The sequence below is a fragment of the Hydra vulgaris genome, chromosome 09, assembly GCF_038396675.1.
Source record: "Hydra vulgaris chromosome 09, alternate assembly HydraT2T_AEP".
Lineage (NCBI taxonomy): Eukaryota > Metazoa > Cnidaria > Hydrozoa > Anthoathecata > Hydridae > Hydra > Hydra vulgaris.
Window position 1 is genome coordinate 52485076 of NC_088928.1, and position 22289 is coordinate 52507364.

The following is a 22289-nucleotide window of genomic DNA, read 5'->3' on the forward strand; positions in this document are numbered from 1 at the left end:
ATTTAATAAGACCGCTTATGATCTTAGAAATTATTTTAGTGGTCTTTTAATGTAATAAAAGAAATGTTAATTTCTGTGTTTATGTTTTATTTAGTTGCTATGCTTTTTGCTTCAAGGTTTAAAAAAATTTCAAGCTTTATATATATAAGTCATTAGAAGACCAGAAAAAGTTTAAAAACTTAAAAACGTATTTTTTTTAATTGATAGATTGCCTGCCCAAACCAAACCCCTCAATCAATGAAGAATCACTCCTTACATGTTCTGGATGTCCAAGCAAGAAGAGATAAAAAAATGGATTTACAATTTTATTTGATTAAAAAATTGCAAGGTGAAGTGTTCACAGTAGATTAAAACTTTTGCCAAGTACACTGACATCAAAGTTTATACAAAACTGTTTACCTGATCAACAAGAGAGCCAGAAAGAGCGAATCAAAACTAACATTGATCATCTTTATTACAATTTTCAATTTTCAAGAAATATTATTCATCCTTGATGATGAGTCTTCCTTCATGCTGTTGCACTCGACGATTAACGGAAATAGCACCTACTACTTTAGTGACTCTGAAACAAGACTCCACCAAGAGTTATTTATTGCAAAAAGCACAAGTTCGAAGCCAAGCTATTCATCTGGCTGGCCGCTTCTTTCAAGCCATTTTTGAGGTGGCCAGTGGGCTTGCATTAAACAAAACCATCTTCAAAACAGATTGTATTAAGATTAGTGCCATTCATCAACACTCATCATGCTGATAGAAATTATGTTTTATAACCAGACCTGGTCTCATTGCATCATGCCAAATCATGCCACAGCTGCTATGAGGCCCATAACATCAATTTTGTCAAAAAAAAATTAACAATTCACAAGCTGTACCGGAGTGTTGCCCAATAAAAAACTTTTGGACTATTTTGAAAGACAAAGTGTATAAGGGTAACTGAGGTAAGTGAGGGTAACTGGCAAGCAAAAGACATAAATCAAAATAAAATATAAAATAAAAAATAAAAAAAGCAACTAAATCTAGAATAAAGATTTGTCTGAAAAAAATTGACCTTAACCTTGTGTTTTCACTTTTTGGCTCAACTCATCTTAGAGTTGGCTGAATCTGAAGAAACATACTGGTTGAAGACATACTTAATTAAAATAAAAACTCTATTTAATGATATTTTTATTTAACATCTACGTTAAAAACTATGGGAGAAATTGCCCTTGAAAGTAAGTCCAGATTTTTAGTATCCACCCATTATATAGACAAACACACACACACACATATATATATGAATTACAAAAAATATTTAAAATGTTGCTGATTAAATTTTAAGTTTTAAAAGTTTTAATAATTTTTTTTGTTAAGTATATTAGTTATTTATAAAAATGTCCAAGTCAACAAAACGAAAGCATGTTACAAAAGAAATATTAGATGATTATTATGAACCTAATGAAGATGAACAAATTGTTCAGGTATTCTTAAAATATTTTCTTATTGTATGAATTCGAAAACTTTTGGTTTATGTGTTTCCAACTTTATGTTTAGATTGTAGCAGCTAAAGGAAACAATCTCCATGAAGTAAAAACTATTAACAATGAAAGTTTTTTAGTCAGTATGCCAAATAAATATAGAAAAAGTGTATGGGTAAAACGAGGTATACTTTTATTTTCAATAATTTCCTAATTATTACTTTTATGGGAAGTGTTTAATGTTTGTTTTTTTTTTACTTTAAAGTTTTTGATTTTTGAAGAATATATAATAATAATAAATTATTTAATAATAATAAGCATAAGAATATATTAATACTAATAATAATTACCTCTACTAATTAAAATAACTAATAATAATAATGATAAGAATAAGAGTAAAAATTATGATTAGAAAATTTGTTTTAAAAATAACTTTTTTTTAAACATCTTTACTTCCAACAAGACTGCAAGCAACTACTATTAGAGTTGGAAGTTTCTGAAAGAGAAAAGATGAAGGCTTTGAAGCTGAGGTCAAAAAGTTGGTTCCAGTTCCATTAAAATTTTTAGCTCCAATTCCAGCTCTGGAGCGGCTCCAGAGGAAACAAATCAATTTAAAAAAATATTTTGTTAAATATCAGGTTTTAATAGTTATATCAAAATTGTGTGATATAAACTCAAGTGCAGAAAATAGACTCTCTACACTTCTTGTGAGAAAGCCATAGATGTGACTACTTTGCACACCTCTGTATTCTGTTTGGGTATTTCTTAATTCCCACAAAAGCTGATTTCACTTTTGAATGTTCTTTTTCTTCTGGTCATGACAGTAGTGCACGAAATTTGTATTTAAAGTATTTTTGTTTAAAAATTCATTTTGTCGTACTTTTCAATTTTTCTTTTTTATCAAGCTTTTTATCAAGCTTTTTCAAACTTGCTTAGTTCATCATCAGAATTAGATTTACCTAAAACTGAATGAAGTGCTGTAGATGCTGTAGATGATTCAGCTGTTTTTCTTATTTCTTAACTTACTGTTTATATTTTGGCATCTCTTATATAAGTTATTTTCTGATATTGCTTTTAAGGCTTGTTTTGCTTATATGTCTGATTCTCTTATAAGAATATTCTACAACTAGCATCAATATAAACTGTGGTTAGAAACATATTTTGAGTTTCTTAGTTTTTCAACAACATACCAGACTGTTAGGTAGTGTATGTTTCTTTTAAAGCATTACAATTAGCTAGCTGCAAAGTGTCAACAACTCAGAACATCACTTCAATCTTGGTATGTTTACACCCTTCTTGAAGAACTAAGGTTAGATTTTTTCCCAAACTGCTGCACTCCTGTCATAAATGCTCCTCATGTTCCTCATTCTGTATAGCTTCATCTAGAAAATTTTTATCTTTCAAATTTTTATTTAAATGTGTGACTGTCTCTAATGTTTTAAAGTAATTTTTAAAGTATCGTATGTAACAACATAAACTACATAACATATTACAAAAAACAATATGATCAAAATTAATTTCTAAAATAGCGCAAGCGTTTTTTTGAATGTATACAAAAACATCTTTACATACATCAGCTCAAGTATAATTTAATAAATATTAAATTTCTAATTGCCTCAAGGCGAGCATGAAATACTTAACACTCTATACATATAATATCAATATCAAAATATAAAATGCTTTATTTAGAAATCATTAAACTTAAAATGATATTATTAATTACAGTTTGATTAAAAAGTTAGATAACTTTATAGTATTTAAATAAAAATACTCATACTTTGATCTTCCAAATTATCAAAAAGAGGAGCTAGCTTGAAGTTGGCTTGGGGCCAGCTCCAGGTAGAAGTTACTCGAATTAGAATCAACTCCACCTAGAGCTCCGGATCAGCTCCAAACCCCTGCTTAAAGATTGCAAGTTATATAAATTAGGAAAACAAGATAAAGGGAGTGAATTCCAAAGAACTGATGTAAGACGAAAAAAACTAGACAAAAAATATTTTTTAAGCACTTAGAAACAGTAAAAGAATAAGACTCATTTGAATGTAAGTAACACGAGAATGAATTTTAGTAGATGGCACAAGTAGTAAGTGACTGGGCTGCTATTTGACCATGTCCAGGGCTAGATTAAATACACCATAGCCAGAGCTAGGGTTATGGCTGGGGCTGCCAAATTTTACACATTTAAAATGCAGACTCCACAGCCCTAAATGTGTTTTATATAACAAAATGATACTGGAATAAAAAAAATTTCAAAAAAAAATTTTTTTTTGGGGGTAGCTCAAGTCTTTTAAACATCAGATGGGTCCCTAATATTATCAAGAAAAAAAGTTCTTTAAAGTATATCATGTTGGGTCTCAAAAGAAACAAAATTTTATAAAAATTTTAAAAATAGTTATTATTTTATATTATTAGTTACAACAAAAAATTTTTCTAAGAATGCGAATTTTTTATTATTGGTTAAAAAATGTTATTTTAAGGAAGTGAAATCTAAAATAATTTTTTTTTTATAAATTATGATTATTTTTAAAGTTTTTATAAAATTTTGCTTCTTTTTTTTTTTTTTTTTTTTTTTTTCGTTTTCAACATCTTCGCTTCTAACAGGGCTGCAAGCAACCACTATTAGAGTTAGAAGTTACTGGAAGAGAAAAGATAAAATTTATAGAGCAAGATAATGATTAGTTGATGACTTAAAAGATTGCAAGTTATATGAGTCAGGAAAGCAAGATAAAGGTAGGGAATTCCAAAGAACTGATGTTCCAGAAAAAAAACTTGACAAAAATAAGAGTTTTTGGAGCACTTAGGAACACTTACAGAAAAAGGATGTGACTTAATTGAATGATGAGTAATACAAGAATGAATTTTAGTAGATGGCACAAGAAACACTAGCTCTCTAGAGCAGTGCCCACTATAATATTTTTAGAAAAGAGAAAGAGAAGCAACATGACAATATCATAATGGTTGGAGGTTGGCTTCAAGACCAAGTCTAACTATGTTTACAATGCATTTTTGTGCCTTGTCTAAAAGAGATAGGGTATAGTTGGAAGATCCGCCCCAGATATGGCAACAGCATTCCATACAAGGACGGATTTGAGGTTTATAGAGATACAGAATAGAATCCGGAGTAAGAAAGAGGCAAGCGCGATAAAGAGATGCAACTATAGCAGTTGCTAATTTTGCGATGGATTTGTTATATGTTTTCCAAGAAAGATCAGGAGTAAGAGTTAATCCTAGGAGATGTAGACAACTCATCAAATACATTACTGTTTATAAATGTAAGAAGGTCTAGATTATTGCAATAAAATTAGCTGAAAAAATTGAGTTTTCGTCCGAATTAAAAATCACCAGCTGCTGAAAACCCCATGCTATAGCAGAAGTGAGAACTTTTCAAGCTCAAATGCCCCCACTAAGCAATCAGAGAGAGTTGGCTTCTTATCAAGACTTGATATATTTTTTATCAAAAATCTTATACTAAAAATAAATGGTAGTATTATCAGCAAACAATGCCAGATGTGAGAGTTTCTGGGAGATCGTTAATGTAAATTTAAAAAGGTATATAGTCATGGTTAGAACCTTGAGGAAAAAAAGTTACAGAAAATGAAGAGCCCTTCCTAACCTATCATAGCTCAAAAGTTGTCCATGGAGGACAACTTTTAAGCTATGATTGGTTAGGAAGGGCTCAATAACTTAATCATGTTATCTGATACACCATAAAATGAGAGCTTATCGAGAAGACCAGCTTATTAAACTGTATCAAAGGCTTTAGAAATTTTAAGAGCAATAGCCTTAACCTATCTATATCTATATAATGCATGATAAAATCTATAAGTTATTACGATTAAGAAATCAGCAGTAGAACAAGAAGATTGAAATCCATATTGATCATTGGAAAGTAAGTTATTAGATTCAAGATAAGAGATTAAGTGTTTGTTAATTAAAGACTCAAAAACCTTGCTTTTGATCGTAAAAAGAACAATTAGACGGTAGTTAGAAAAATTACTATTAAATGAGCGGTTCAATGTGATTTAGTCCACTATGAAATTTTTCAAATTAAGATAATAATGTATTTTAATATAAAATTTTAAAATAAAAGATATTGTAAATATAATAATATATAATAATATATAAATATAATAAATAATATGTTCTGGTTTTTGGATTTGTCATTGGCTGTGGATTTCTATATCAAAGAGTACTTAGAGGACTTATTTTTAATGGCTTCTGATTATTTTCATGATAATTCTTCATAGGTTTTCTTCATTTTTTTTATGAACTTGATTATATAGGCTTCTGAACAAATAAAAATAAATTACCTAAACGGATGCATTTTTTGATGATGCCAGCATTAAATGGCTAAATAATGCAGGTCAAACAGAAATGGAAAATTTTATTTTATAAGATGTTGAGTTGTGAGAGGGTTTCAGCAACATATGTCTAGAAAACATAAGATCACAAGTTTCCTACATCAGTACTAATACGTTTTTATAAAGTTTTAACTTTTTATTTCAAAATATTTAATTGTTGTTTTATACTATTGACTTTGAGTTTAAATGTTATGATCAACCAAAAATTACACGATTTGGCAAAACTAAGTGACACTAGGCTTATCTTTTATGACAGTGTTATGTTGCTCCAAAAAATCAATATTAAAAATTTCATGAATTTATTTCCTTTTATTGTATTAATAACCTTTTACAAAAGAGCATTCTATAGACTGACTGCTCTGTTTTTAAAAAAACTTGCGTCTCTTTAAAATGCCAAGTTAGTTTGGTAAGTTGGTGATTGTGTTTTTTCATTTTTCCCGGGCAATTAGGAAAATCTATGAAATAAAAAAACTAGATCATAAACGTTTTTAATTTTAAACTGTTCAATAAGATCACCTCTAATCCTCCACTGGTCTAAAGTATAATACAGAAGCAGGTTAACCTTTGTAAATCAGGTGCTCAATGCTAAGTTTTCTTGAGAGTTGCAATGGCTTTCTAAAGATATGATAATCAGACTTGTATTGCAAAATCTAAGTGTGGCTGAATATAAGTTAAATAGAGACTTTTTAAAATAGCATGCAACATTTCTACCTGGTATTGCATCTGATATCTTGACTCTAAGGTCTCTTTCAATTTTAATGACTTCAAGAGCTTGATGTTATCCAAGAATGTAAATTATTAAGTAGCCTTGAGTTGGTTTGATTATGAACGACATCACCTTACATTTATTAACATCAAATAACATATTACTGTTAAGAAGTATTGAGATTAGTTTGAGAGTAGATTTTGAGAAAGTATTGAGGCTATTTAACAGCTTTGGCTAGATCTGTTTTCAAAGAACCCTCGTCATTTTTTTATGATGAAATCACAGTTTCCTCATTAAGGTGATTTCAATAATTTATTCTTTTAGTATATTTTTCATTTTCTATTATAAGTTATTGAGAAGTACTGAAATTTTTTTCTCATAACATATCTTCATTTAAAATTTCTTTAAAGCTGTTTATATTAAGGAGATCAGTTTTTTATTAAAGAGGTTATGTTTTTTATTTAGGAGATTATGTTGTTATTCAAAGTATAAAAGAAGGACATAAAGTTCAAGGTGAAATTGTATCAATACTTTATCCAAAGCAAATAAAATACCTAAAACAGAAAAATATGTGGTAAGAGAATTATATTAAAACTATCCACTGTGTATATATATATATATATATATATATATATATATATATATATATATATATATATATATATATATATATATATATATATATATATATATATATATATATATATATACAATGGTGGCCTATAATTTTTTTTTGGAATTTGATATCGCATGCCCTCTTATTTGGTGAGGTTCAATAAGAAAAGTATACAATTAAGCTTTTTTTTTGCAAACTGATGATAGGAAGTGGTCCCGGACCTGCTTTGTAAGCCTTTTAGAGCCTCATTTTTGTCTATAATAACATATTTCTGAAATCAATTTTTGTCAGTATTACATGAATCAGTTTTACTTGTTAGGGTGAAGACAAGTGTATGAATGTATATAGCAGGGGTTATTTGGAGTGGTGGTGGGAGTATGGAAGAAGAGAAAGATTTAAAAAAGTTATTCTAAACATTAAAAAAGTTGCTTATTTTTTAAACATTTCTTAATTTTTTGAACTGTTGTTTTTGGGATTATTATTGCTTAACTGTCTCTTTGTAGCTTCAGTTGAAAAATATTTCCTATGGTACTTAACTACTTGGTAGAGAAGCTGCCGTTGACTGTCATTTTTTGATAAAAATTCATTAAATTTAGTGGCTGATTTAACTGCCCATTCTGCACAGTCATTAATCAAATTCATTTAAAGAACTATCAAAAAGAGAGTCAAAAAAATTCATTACCATACTGAAATACCAAACTGAAGTTTAATTAAAAAATACTATAACTGAAGTTTAATTTTAATTTTTGCATTATTTGCAACTTTACTGTCAAATTGACAATATCTCTCAATTAGCTTTAAAAGAAAGAGATCATTTTGGTGCTTTTGTTCTAAGAGGAGCGGAAAACCAGAAATACACATTAATAATAGGAAGGTAGTTGGAAAGGTCAGAATGTTCAATTATTGTACAAAAAACTTTTTATACCTTTTGATACAAAAACTTGTTTTTAACCTGCCAATGATGTTGGCAGGTTAAAAACAAACGAAAAACTCTTTCATTTATTGATTTTTGTATATTACATGCAGTCGTGTCAAACCAAAGACCTGCAAGGTGCTCCTCAATGCTAAGCCACTAATGAATGAGCTCATCTACCTTCTGTTCCATCAAAACACCAGTACCAGTAGGTATCTCAGGGTAACCTAATCATTTTTCAATGTCTAGGCCAGATAGAAACCTTTTGTTTTTTGTTAAAAGGGTATAGGAAATTTCTAATAATGTGCATGCAAATTTCCATATCTTTGACCATGCCCTCCGTCCATTAATTTTTTTTAAATTATATATAAAAAAAAGATTTTAATTAGAAAATGAGAAATTTTTTAGATTAACCCATTTTACCGTATTTAAAACTGAACTCCAACTCTATTTCACTATATATTTTTTATAAATACAAAAATCTGAAATATAATGTTTACTAATGAATAATAATATTTAAAGTAATAAAATCTCCAGCCCCATTGAATATTTCTGATCCTCTCTGGTTGTGAAGCACTGGCTTCTTATAAGCCAGTGCTTTTTTTTTTTTTTTTTTTTAATTATTTAACTCCCCAAGGCCGGGAGTTAAATAATTAAAAAAAAATTTTTTAATTATTTAAACTACAGTCCACAGTGGGATTTCAAACCACTGTGGACTGTAGTGGCCTACAGTCCACAGTGGTTTGAAATAATCAAAAAGTGGCATTAATTCAAGATGTATGAAAATCCGGTATAAAAAGTTCTGATTATGCAAGGTTGTTGCAAATTAGTCATATTTTCATGTTCTGAAAAAATTTTATTTTTTTAACACGATTTGGCGCTTCCCTGCAAATGCTCAAAGTTGCCATTTTTTAAAGGACAATTATTTAGTGAAAAAACAATAGTTTCAAACTTTTATTTTATTTCTTAAACCGCACCTGTGAACTTACATAAGTTATATATCAATTGGAAGAATATTAAACAGGCTTTCAGAGTTTATTGTTAAATATTTTATATAACTATATTTCATGCGGTAAAAACGCAGAGAAAGATAACTTTTTAGACTAGGAAATAATAGCATGTTTGAATAAGACTTTTATTAAATTCTGTATGTTTCTGTAAAAATCTGAATACGTATGAATAAACTTTAACCCTTCTTCTTTTAATCCAATATAGGTTTTGATGTCACCCGGACCCGCCCTAAAACAACTATTTTCAGATTAAAAATGTTTCTACTTAAATTTATTTTTTTTTTTTTTTTTTTTTTTTTTTTTTACATAAAGCATGACTGTCATTTTCAATCAAATTGCATAATATTGTCATAAAAAGATATATTTGTGGTAACTTTAGGACCTACTATTAATATAACGTCAAAAGCTTTCGCAAGTTGAAAGAATTTACAAAAAATCTCTTTGTCGATTTAAAATTGTGTAAATAAATAATAAAGTACAAATTGTCATTAAAATGTTATTAAAATTTCAGAAAAATTTTTTGGAGAAGAATGTTATAAAGATTGAAGGTGCTCAAGAAAAAGAATTTAGAAAAAAAATTATTAACATTACAAACCACGCATAAACAAAAAATGAAGGATGTTCAATACTCCAAGTATAAATTTCATAGAAAGTCAATTTCCTGGTTAGAACATAAATTAAATTTTGAATTTAAAGAAGTTATCTGGAAACTCTCAAACATATTAGAAATGCCAGAATTAAAGAAAGGGCGGCATACATTGCCTTTTAAAGATAAAGGTAAATGAGCTAAAAGAATAGCAATTTCAAATCAGTCTGAAAAAGCTGAATATGATACAAAGTATATACTCGAAACAGCAAGATATCATGTGCATTCTACAAGATCAACAATTGGCATATGATATCGATAAAAACATTGACATAGAAATAAAAAAAATGTCTCCAGAAGAGGGACTTGCTTTTCTATTAAATTATGGTTTTACTAAATCTCAGTACATGGCAAAAAGATTGAAAAGTAAAGAGAGAGGTGCATATATTTATTCGCATTACAGCGCTATTCTGGAATCTAAAATAAAATTTAGACCAAATAACATGCACATCTCTGACAAGGAGGAAAATGCGCCATTACAAAATCTTCGAATACATACTGTTCAAAGAATAATAGAATCACAAAAGGCGCAAATTATATCGAAAATTACTAATAAAGAAAATTGCTCAATTGAGTTGATTTTTGTTGTAAATTGGGGGTTTGATGGAGCAAATAATTTTTCCTAACTCAATCAAAAGTTTAATGAGTTATTTGAAAGTTCATCAGACGATTCGATTTTTTCTGTTACCATTGTACCCTTAAGACTTCAAACATATGATTGGGATGTGTTTTGGGCAAACCCAACTCCCAATTCTGCTAGATTTTGCAGACCAATGATATTAAAGTATGCTAAAGAAAGTAAAGAACTTATTCTTGAAAGATATTTTTTTCTTCAACAACAAATAAATGAACTTTCTGGTATTACAATATGGCTACCAAATGTAAAAGTTCTTAATATCAAAAGCTCTTTGTTTTTAGCAGCTATTGCTAAAATGATGGAAAAGTTTTTAGTGGAAATTACTGAAACACCGTCTTATCAATTGTGTCCGCTTTGTAAAGCAACACTTACTGAAATGAGTCACATTGAAAACTACACAAACAAATTATTTAACACTGAGAAAGCATTTTTACTCTTTAGAATAAGTCCACTTCATTGCTGGATCCGTTTCATGTAATATCTCCTTCATTTGTCATACAAATTACCTATTAAGCAATGGCAGGCAAAAGCAAAAAAAAAAAAAGGTTATGTAAAAGCTCAAAAAAATTTTATACAAAACAGATTTTGGAAAAATTAAATTCACACATAGACAAACCCCATCCAGGTGGCACTGGTTCATCTAATAATAGCAATTCACAGCGAGCTTTTTCTGATCCAATATTGTTATCAGAAATTTTAGATATAGATATAAATCTTATTGTTCATTTAAGAACAATATTAACATGTTTGTCTTGTCAAATCCCAATTGATCCAATCAAATTTGAAAATTATTGTCTACAAACAGTTTTAATTATCAATTAGAAATATTCATGGTATAAAATTCCTACTTGTGTTCATAAAGTGTAGCTCATGGAGCTCAAATCATGGTTGAATTAATTTTGCCGGTTGGAACTTTTGGCGAAAATGCTGGAAAAATTGTTTTTTGTCGAAGTTTAGAAAAATCAGTTCCTTATATTTTCAGTATTATTATGAAAAGTTGTTTGAAGTCTGTATCACACCTATCCAAAAACGGTCCCAACCTCAATTTTAAGAACCAAAAAAACGACCGATGAGGCATTAATCTGCAAGGTCTCAGGTATCACCAGATGTAAAAACTAAAATCTAATCTCTATAGCCAAAGGAGAAAAACACATTTAAAGTTTTATAGCACTTTGCGCTACTGGTTGCACTTGGAGCCCCGTTGTAAATCTATTTTGTTTTTGTTTTTCACTTTTGGGTTAAAATATCAAGAACTCTTTACATAAATGTGTTGGCTATAACCTGACAAAAAATCAGCTCTTTAACACTTGTGGTTTGTGTACAGGGACCTAAAGTAAGGGTATGGCACTAAAAGCCTCTTTAAAAAGAGACAACAGATGCTTTACGTTTTTATTCTAACCTTATTATCGACTATGGAAGTTTCAAAATATAATAGAATGAAGCCTTGGCATGTATCTTTCAGGCAAAAAAGTAGAAGCAAGATATCTTTTAACTGTACAAAGATATAGCTCTTAAAGTAGGAATCTCGCCTTTGAAAAAACGGCCAAAATATAGCAGCTTTTTGTGGTTTTTATGCTTCTTAAAGATTCAAAATTACATCAAATAACTAATTTAGTAACAATATCATGTGACTAGTGGATATGGGATTCTATGGTTATTAGACTTCACATTTGTGTGTACTTAGTCTGCAAAAAGAGCGCTCTTTTTGTCCAAGTTTGTATAAAATATGGGGAAGAAAACACATAGTTAGAGGCATTTTTTCTAATTGTTCTGAATTTAAAACACATAATAACCTCTATATATTTTAGTTGTTAAGCCCACAGGTTTGCTTTGTTGCTTTTGTTTAAAATGATTGACCAAATATTGGAAATGCACACAATAATAACAACTTTTTTTAATTTAAAGAAGAAATATGTCTTTACTGAAATGGGTTTTAACAAGATATCAAACAAAAGGAAATACCATTTAACCTTAATCTCCCATTGCAAAAACACATTCATACAGACATAAAATGATTTCCTTTTAAAAAAATTACTTTATGGTGGTGTTATGATGTTTATTACTTTTTCTTCAAATTGCTGTTGACATTTTTTTATTTAGTACTTGCAAAATAAGATATATACTTCTGAATAATTTTATGTAAACTTATAATATTTTATGAAACTATGAATAAGTTAATATAGTTTATGATATAAACAAAAATTCCAGACAAGAACATTTTTTATCAACAAATGTTGTATCAATTATTTCTAGAATGAAATTCTAGAAATCACTGTTTAACTGTTTTGAAAAAAATAAAATATTTAAAAAATCGAATTCAAAGATGTTTGCTGTTATAGTCAATAAAACATTTTAGTAACTGGTCTCCATAACCAGGGTGATCAGAGTTTCTTTTGTACCTAGCCCATTGAGCACTGAAGATTGAATGCAAGGCTTCTGTTGATTGCTCACTAAAAATGCCCAATGCTGCACCTTTTGAAGCAATAAATTCAGGAACATGGTAGAACACTGCATAGGCTTTTGGGGTGCCTGGGAGTTGAAGATATAATTTTTTAAAGTCTTTGATATGTTGAACATATGCAGTATTTAATGTCCTTCCAAAACAGTAGCTAACAACACTCTTAAAATGTTGGAATGTTTTCACAAAACCAAGCATATGGTCTGCCTTTTCTCTTTCAACAATTCTTTGTAAAATATCCATATTCTTCAAAAGCTTATGACAATTATTCCCAACAAACTGTCCACCATTATAAAGTTGTTATTTTAATTTGGGAAGTAAAGGTCAATCTTTGCCATTAGGCCATTTTTTTAGTATTGATTTGTAAAGATGACTTTTAAAGACAATTCCAAGGAGAAGATGAAGTTCTATTAGGGGAATAAACTCAATAACTTGTTTGACATCTTCTTGGTCAAACAATGGATTATAAATAACATTATAAAAATCCTTTGCGCATATTTTTTCATTCTCTTTCTCAATGAAAGCAAGGGTGTTTGCTTGAGTGAGACTGAATGCCCAGATGATATTTGCAAACTTCATGTCACATGCAATAAAGAAAGGTACATAACTTTTCCCAAATAAACTTAAATTTTTTTTGACATTTTCATAAGTTTCTGAAATATTTTCAGCAACAGCAACAAGTATCTGACGCTTGACACTTGTTTCTTTCCCATGTTCTACAGTCAATAAGCTTTTGTCATTTGAGGCTGAACTTGTTTTGACATTTTGACATCCACTATTGGATATAACATTTAAGCTGAACTTGAGAAAAGATCCTCCACCATCAATACCTAGTTTGATGAAAGGCAGTGAAGTGATTGCTCTAACTCTAAGAATTGAGTTATAAAAATCCCCTAAACTCTTGCAGTGAACAACCTTTGCCAAATAATCAGTTTTTTGTTGATGGCCTTGTAAGTGAACTTTAAATAAACTTTCAACATTTCAACCAGCCATTGTAAAATTTTTCCTAAATTTTGTTTCAGCAATTTTTGAATTTGTAGTTTTGTTTGATGCTACAGCCAGTTCTTGAATCTTTTTATTTGAAAGACCAGTATTTATCTGAACTTGAACCATGTCTAAAGTAGTTAGAGAAGTTCTTGATATGCACTGAGCTCTGGACGGACCTGGAGTAATAGTTAAAGCTTTACCACTTTCTCTGCTCAACCTAATTGCGCCCTATGGAGAGGATACCTTTTGAGTTATTACAGAGGATGCAATTGTTTCAGCAGTTCTGGAATCAGTTGCTATCATTTTCTTTAAGTTTTCAAACTTGGTGGCTTGTGAACAATCATGTGTTATTCCTCTTTTGACCACACTGAGACAGTTTGAGCATAGTTTATCAAAGCTACTTGATAGTTCTTTCAAATCTTGATCGGTTGAAAAAGTGAGCTTTGTAGAATGTACTTTTAGTACCAACCTGGCACATTAAACAATTACAAGAATCAAATCCCCTGGTCTGTGGTCTAATAATCACTTTGTTAAAGCCATGTAGCTTGGGAAGAGGCAAGTTTCTATCTCCTCTGCCATGCTTTTGTACCATTGCTCTGCAGGAATTGCATAAGCCTAATGGAACTCTATCATCCTTAAAATCAATGGAATTTCCAGAAAAAATATCTAATATTCTTTCCTTGATGAAATCAGAAATATTCCTGTCACATTTTGAAAAACAAAAGAAGCATTCAGATTGCTGACAATCTTAATGAGTTTATCTTTTATATGGTGTTTCAGTGGTTAGAAAACTGATCTTTGAAAAATAACTTCAGTACAAGCTTGTGTTGGTAAAAAATATTTTTAGTTGTTAAGGCTGTTGACTGCTTAAATATAATTACTATGATGTTGTGGCTTTTCCCGAAAAATAAGAAGCATTTGTTTTCACATTTTTAAATAGTAGAAAAAACTTGGTCAAAGCAATAAAAGATTTTAGGAGATACTTCAATACAACAAAAAAAGCACAACAAGGTTATACATATTTCATTTATATAAAAAATCTTGATTCTAGCATTAATTTTGAAATTATTTTATAAATTACTAATTAATTTTTACAATATGAAAAAAAGTTTTTATTATATCCAATATTTGGTCAATCATTTTAAACAAAAACAACAAAGCAAACCTGTGGGCTTAACAACTAAAATATATAGAGGTTATTATGTGTTTTAAATTCAGAACAATTAGAAAAAATGCCTCTAACTATGTGTTTTCTTCCCCATATTTTATACAAACTTGAACAAAAAGAGCGCTCTTTTTGCAGACTAAGTACACACAAATGTGAAGTCTAATAACCATAGAATCCCATATCCACTAGTCACATGATATTGTTACTAAATTAGTTATTTGATGTAATTTTGAATCTTTAAGAAGCATAAAAACCACAAAAAGCTGCTATATTTTGGCCGTTTTTTCAAAGGCGAGATTCCTACTTTAAGAGCTATATCTTTGTACAGTTAAAAGATATCTTGCTTCTACTTTTTTGCCTGAAAAATACATGCCAAGGCTTCATTCTATTATATTTTGAAACTTCCATAGTCGATAATAAGGTTAGAATAAAAACGTAAAGCATCTGTTGTCTCTTTTTAAAGAGGCTTTTAGTGCCATACCCTTACTTTAGGTCCCTGTACACAAACCACAAGTGTTAAAGAGCTGATTTTTTGTCAGGTTATAGCCAACACATTTATGTAAAGAGTTCTTGATATTTTAATCCAAAAGTGAAAAACAAAAACAAAATAGATTTACAACGGGGCTCCAAGTGCAATAAGTAGCGCAAAGTGCTATAAAACTTTAAATGTGTTTTTCTCCTTTGGCTATAGAGATTAGATTTTAGTTTTTACATCTGGTGATACCTGAGACCTTGCAGATTAATGCCTCATCGGTCGTTTTTTTGGTCCTCAAAATTGAGGTTGGGACCGTTTTTGGATAGGCGTGGTATGTAAATCAGTACTACCAGAAGAGGTGTTGCAACTGTTACTGATTTAAATTCAACAAGAAGTAAGGATGTTAATGAAGAGATTTTACTGAACTAATTGTTTATCGACAATTAGATTGCGTTAATATAGAAGGCGATAGCAGTTTCTCCGATAGCGAATAAATATTCAGCTATAACTACGAAATTTACTTTTAATTAAAGTAATTCAAAACCATTATTATTAAACAATATCAGTGCTTCTATTTTGCATGTTTTTTCTTATTCCGCAAGTCCCCTTACTTGGGGAGAATATCTTTTGTATTTTTTTAAAAAAAGTCAATTTTTTTGATTATATTTCTAAACTAATAATTTTTTTTTTACGTGTGTTAAGGAATATATTTAAAAAAAAAAAATGGGAGCGTCATTTTTAGCACTGAATAAAAATGACTATCATGTTTTTGTATTAAAAAAAAATCAATTCAAGTAGAAGCATTTTTAAATTGAAAGTAGTTGTTCTTGGGCGGGTCCGGGCGGCATCAAAACCTATATTGGATTAAAAGAAGAAGGGTCGAAGTTTATTCATACGTATTCAGATTTATACAGAAACATACAGCATTTAATAAAAGTCTTATTCAAACATGCTATTATTTCCTAGTCTAAAAAGTTATCTTTCTCTGCGTTTTTACGGCATGAAATGTAACTTTATAAAATATTTAACAATAAACTCTGAAAGCCTGTTTACTTCCGATTGATATAATTTATGTATGTTTACAGGTGTGGTTTAAGAAATAAAATAAAAGTTCGAAACTATTGTTTTTTCACTAAATAATTGTCCTTTAAAAAATTATCTTCCTCTGCAACAGTGTTGTCGTATATAGAAATTGTTGATTTTTTGACAATCATTTCATAAAAAACTCGACGTAGAGCACCAGTTGTTGGCAACTAACTTGGCCCATCTATTGTTGACACAATGTCCAGCAAGCGTATGATAAGTCTGAAGCAGCCATCTCTTTAAGATATATTTTTATAATTTTTTACTATAATAAATATTTTAATAAAGTGCTTAAAGCCATCAAAATAAAAATAATAAAAAATCTTAGATGATGCAATTCTACCCATTCCTTACCCACCCCACCCAATCATGCCTTAAATATTGTTAAATTTATTAAAAATTAATTTCTGAGCTAAAGTTTGCAACAAATTATTGTAAGTAAAATACTTTTCAGTAATTTAATCAAAAAATAAATTTAAAAAAGATTTTGGTGAATAATGGGGAAGGGGTAAAACTAAATTTACCTGCACTTTCCCTCTTCTGTGAACTATCTATGTTGTAACATTACAATACTTTATATTATTTGTTTTTGTTAAATGTTTAACAATTTATAGCAAGGCTTTTGTAAGAAATAAACGTAAAACTTCGAGAATAAGTTTTTAGACAAATTTTAGTCAATTTAGTGTTTCGAAATAGGGTTTGGGGGGACCACTTCCTATTATCAGTTTGCAAATAAAATTATATATATGTGTGTGTTTGTGTGTGTGTGTGTGTGTGTTTGGGCAATCCCGCGAGAAAAAGGAGGGGAAAAAAAGTTATAAAAACGCATACTAAACTCAATAACTCTTTTTTTTAGTTATTTAAAAATACTTTTAACCGAAAAAGTTATCAAAAAAAAATTATTTTATCATATCATAGCATGGTTTTAATGTTGTAAAGGTTGTATAAACATGTTTTGACGCTTATTTACAGTCCTGTTGTGTAGCGTTAAAAATGGTAACTTATGGATATGCGATACCATTTTTAACGCTATAATACGCTATAATAATTGAGAACTTTGATAATACTATAGAGCATTTTGTTAACATAATTTCCATGGTTGTTAATAATCATTTATACTTTTTTTCTTTTTTCCTTGGTTGTGTCGTTTTATTTGTTGTTTTTAAGCATTGGATTTAATATAAGCGACGGTTACGACCGTCACGAGAGAAAAAACATTAAAATGTAAAACTTGTAAAATTTCAAGTAAAAACTATGAAACTCAGCATAAAATAACATCAATATGTGCTAAATACACACACTTAATGATTTTTTTTACTTTGCCGTTCACTGCATTTAGTCTGACAAAGTTGTTATGTTCAAAAGTGGTACAAAGTAAGCGTTACGACCGTCACACTACACTGAGTTAAATAAAAAATTGAAGACTTTAATTCTGTAACTTTTAAATAATAAATTATGTGATAGTATTTAACATTTCTGGAAACTTTCAAGTAATTTCCATTTTCGGTTCATTTTATATATATATATATATATATATATATATATATATATATATATATATATATATATATATATATATATATATATATATATATATATAATCACTACCGTTCATAATTATTCGAATAACATAAGTATTTTTTAAAATGATTTATTGATAATTGTTTTACTTTTGCATTGTTAGATAGTTTGGGCAATATATTTGTATTTTGAATAAAACACTTTGATAAAAATCATTAAGTTATCGATACACATGTTCAAATTAGCTGAAGTTGGGTTTAGCGTTTATTTAGATGAAAGCATTGTTTTGTAAATCGCTCATTAATTACGCAATTATCAAGTCCGATGTTTATGTTAATTGTTCATAAACCATGTAATTATCAAATTTGATGTTAATGTGAAGATTATATAAAGTAAGTAACGTAAATATTTAACTATTCCAGCATATTATATTTCAAAAGATTTAGTTATGCTATTATATTGCTTAAGTAAATTATATTAGTTGGTTTCTCGCTAATAGTTTAATAATTTTTATAAATTGTTGATATTTTGAAATGTAAATGGTAAAAAAACCAGAATTGTCTACTGAAAAACGATCTGCAGTATTCACATTGTGGCAAGAAAAGTTTTCTGTGTCAAATAGCAAAAAAAAATCAAAATTTCGACTTCAACAGTTTAGAATATTATAAAAAAGATAGAAGAAACTGGAAGTGTGGTCAATCGAAAACAATTGGGACGTCGTCGAATTACGTTTGCTGCCGATGACAAAAAAATTACAATCACTAGTAAAAGTAATAGATTATTAGCTGCTACGGAAATAACCCATTCATTTAATAGTTCTCGAGGAGCTCCGGTATCAGTTACAACGGTGAAGAGGTGGTTGATGGAAGCAGGATTTGGTGGTAAAATAGCTGCAAGGTAACCATTCCTTTGGCTCCAAAAAAAAAAGAGACTAGATTGGGCAAAACTATACTAAAAACTGACGATTGATGACTAAAAACATGTTCTTGTGACCAAGAGTCAAAGTTTCAAATCTTCGGTTCTAGAAGAAGATCGTTTGTCTAAAAAAAGATCGATGAACGGATGAAAAAATAGTGTGAATATCTACTGTGAAACATGGTGGTAGTGTTATGGTTTGGGGCTGTTTTGGAGGTAATACTACAGGTGAAATTGTAAAAATAAAGGGGATAATAACCAAAGAAGTGTATTAAGGCATTTTAAAAAAATCATGCCATACCTTCGGGAAGTCGGATATTTTGGGAGCCATTCATTTTTCAAGTAGATATTATTATTTACGTGAGTTATAGAACGATCAAGTATTGAAAAGAATGATTTTGTTTCTTTAATCACCAAATCTTTCTTCAATCTAATTTTTATGGGATGAATTAAAGAGAAATTTAAAAAAATTAATGCCTTACGGTGCAAAAGATATGTGGGAAAAAATTAATACTGAGTGGCATAAAATTTATTTGGAGAAATTGGATAAGTTGCTATGCAAAATGCCAAGAATATGTAAAGCCGTTACATAGATTACCGCGTTACATAGATGGAAATAAACTATAAATTAATTTAATGGAATTGAAATTCTTTATATGTAAACTTAATAAATAGTAAAATAGCAGGTAATTTTTGTTTTCAGTTTCTCTCATAATAACAAGTATAACTTTGAAAAGTACGACCATTCGAATAATTATGAACGGCAGTGTGTGTGTGTTTATATATATATCTGTGTGTGTGTGTGTGTGTGTGTGTGTGTGTGTGTGTGTGTGTGTGTGTGTGTGTGTGTGTGTGTGTGTGTGTGTGTGTGTGTGTGTGTGTGTGTGTGTATATGTTCGAGGAAACAAAATAGAGGAATAAGAGTTTTTGGAGTCACAGAAAAAGGATGAGACTTTATTAAATGACGAGAAATACGAGAATGATTTTTAGTAGATGGCTCAAGAGACGCTAGCTCTTTAGAGCAGTGCCCATAATAGTATTTTAATCAACATTACGACGATGTAATAATGGTTGGAGGTTGGCTGCAAGAGCAGGTCCAACTATGTTTACAAGGCAATAATATATTATATTACAAACATTACCATATAGTATATTTATACATACAGTGGTGGCCAAATTATTAGACTAGGCTACAAAACCGAGATTATTTTCGAATGTACAAATTAGTTATTAAATTAATGTATATATAGTTACTGCATGTATAGCCCAATGTTGCTTAAGTGAGAATAAGTGCAATTTATTTTTGTTTTCGCTCAAGATCCATTTAAATTTTCTACATTAAAAAAGAAGAAACATGTTTAATTAATAAAGCATTTTATGTCCTTTTAATAGATGGGTAAAGCTGCTGACTTGTTACCGACAAAATTGGCCAGAGTTGAGATTTATCTACGAGAGACATCACTCACGCAAAAAGAGATTGTTAAAAATGTTGGAATAAGTCAGAAATCGGAATCGAGAATGAAGAAGATGCAGACTGGTGAAAATTTACGAGGCAATCGTGTTGGCAATTGTGGCAGAAAAAAATCAATGTCTGTACGAGATAACAGGTACCTCATGAAATGCTGTATAAGAAACCGTAAAGCAACAAGCAAGATGTTGCAGAAAGAATTACAAAAAAGTAATGTACATGTGAGTACCAGAACAGTCAGAGGACAGTTTGTTGTGAATGGTTTTCGAGCTTGATGGCCACGCAGAAAACAAAAGCTGACTCCGGCAATGATCAAGAAACATTTGGCATGGGGAAAGCAACACAAGAATTTCACTGAAAATGATTGGAGTCAGGTGTGTTTCAGTGATGAATCATCCTTTTAACATCATGGATGAGAAAGCAGCCTATGTACGAATGAACCCGATGCCTATGTACGAATGAACCCTATGTACGAGCCTATGTACGAATGAACCCGATGAAGAATTTCATCCTGACTGTGTTGCAGAGACAGTAAAGCACCCAACATATGTCATGGTCTGGTCAGTTATCTCTATTCATGGGCTTGGACGACTGTATATTGTTGAAGGCACCATGAATCAAGTTCAATACAAGAAGGTGCTTGAGACACAACTGCTGCCTCAACTTGGCGAATGGTGTCGACGGAGGCCGCAAGATGCAAGATGGAGCACCTTGTCACACTGCAAAGACAGTCAAGAAATACTTAGCTGACAACTACATTAAGCTTCTGCAGTGGCCAGGTAATTCACCTGACATGAACCCCATTGAGAACCTGTGGGAGATTGTCAAAAGAAGAGTAGGAGGGATGAAACCAAAAAACAAGATGGAACTGATCGAGGCTTTGATCAATGTCTGGCATCATGACGACAAAATCCGTAAGCTTTGTCCGAAACTTATTCATGGGATGCCTTCAAGGGTTCAGGCACTGCCTAAAAATAAGGGAAACCATACAAAATATTAACTGACATGTTTCAACTATTTGAACTTTCATTTTCATTGTAATTTATTTCATTTTCTATTGTTACTTTTTGCATTATTTATGAATAAATTTCACAAATGCATCAAAAATTGCATTTAGTCTAATAATTTGGCCGCCACTGTATACACGCACACAGTCAATCATATGTGTATAACTTATAATCATAGCCGTTATTTTAAGATCCTTGTTTGCTGCCATGCATGGGTTAAATGGTTTCCAATTATGTTTTTAATTGTTTCTTCGATTTAACGGAATAATTCTTTAGGTTCTTTAATTTTACAGGATTTTTTTAATATAAAAAACAATTATTTTTTCTTTTGTTTTTGTTTTTGTTTTTAGGCCTGAAGAATTTAATAAAAATAATATGTTGGATGATGTTAATCAAACGTAAGTGAGAATTGAATCTTTTGTTAGTGCAATAATTTGATTTTGCATCAAGTTGTGAAATATTACTATATATTATTTTTTAAATAGAAAAATAATATAAAGTAATATTTCAAAATTTGATGCAAAAAATCATATAGAAAACAGTTTAAATATTTTTATATGTGATTTTTTGTTAAAAAAGTTGCGGTTTTAGGAATAATACAACTTCAAAGGTTGAAAAAAGTGAATATTCCGAAGAAGAAAATTGTAGCTCAAAGGAAGATGATGACAACTCAGATGATACACTATTTAAAAATCCAAACCATCGCATTAACCATATTTATGAAGATGACGAAATCACTTCAGAAAGCGAGAGCTCGGCATGTGAGGAAGAAAATATTAATGAAGGAAAAAACAATAACAAGCACTGTTATCAATTTGATAAAACTTAAATTATTAAATTCGCTAAAGTTTATTCATTTTTTTTACA

At 29.8% G+C, this 22289-nt stretch overlaps 1 protein-coding gene across 2 annotated transcripts; it reads left to right on the forward strand.

Moving 5' to 3' along the window:
* Positions 1-1299: 1299 nt before the first annotated feature.
* Positions 1300-22269, forward strand: LOC101235692 (probable RNA-binding protein EIF1AD). Of its 2 annotated transcripts, none has more exons than XM_065806030.1 (5): positions 1300-1454; positions 1528-1636; positions 6984-7092; positions 21773-21820; positions 22002-22269. In XM_065806030.1, exons 1-5 carry the CDS (start codon positions 1368-1370, stop codon positions 22249-22251), a joined length of 603 nt encoding a protein of 200 aa, XP_065662102.1. In that variant the 5' UTR covers positions 1300-1367; the 3' UTR covers positions 22252-22269. The 2 variants fall into 2 exon arrangements, with proteins under 2 accessions (XP_065662102.1, XP_065662103.1); XM_065806031.1 differs by having other exon boundaries at positions 22014-22269.
* The last annotated feature ends 20 nt before the right edge of the window (positions 22270-22289 follow it).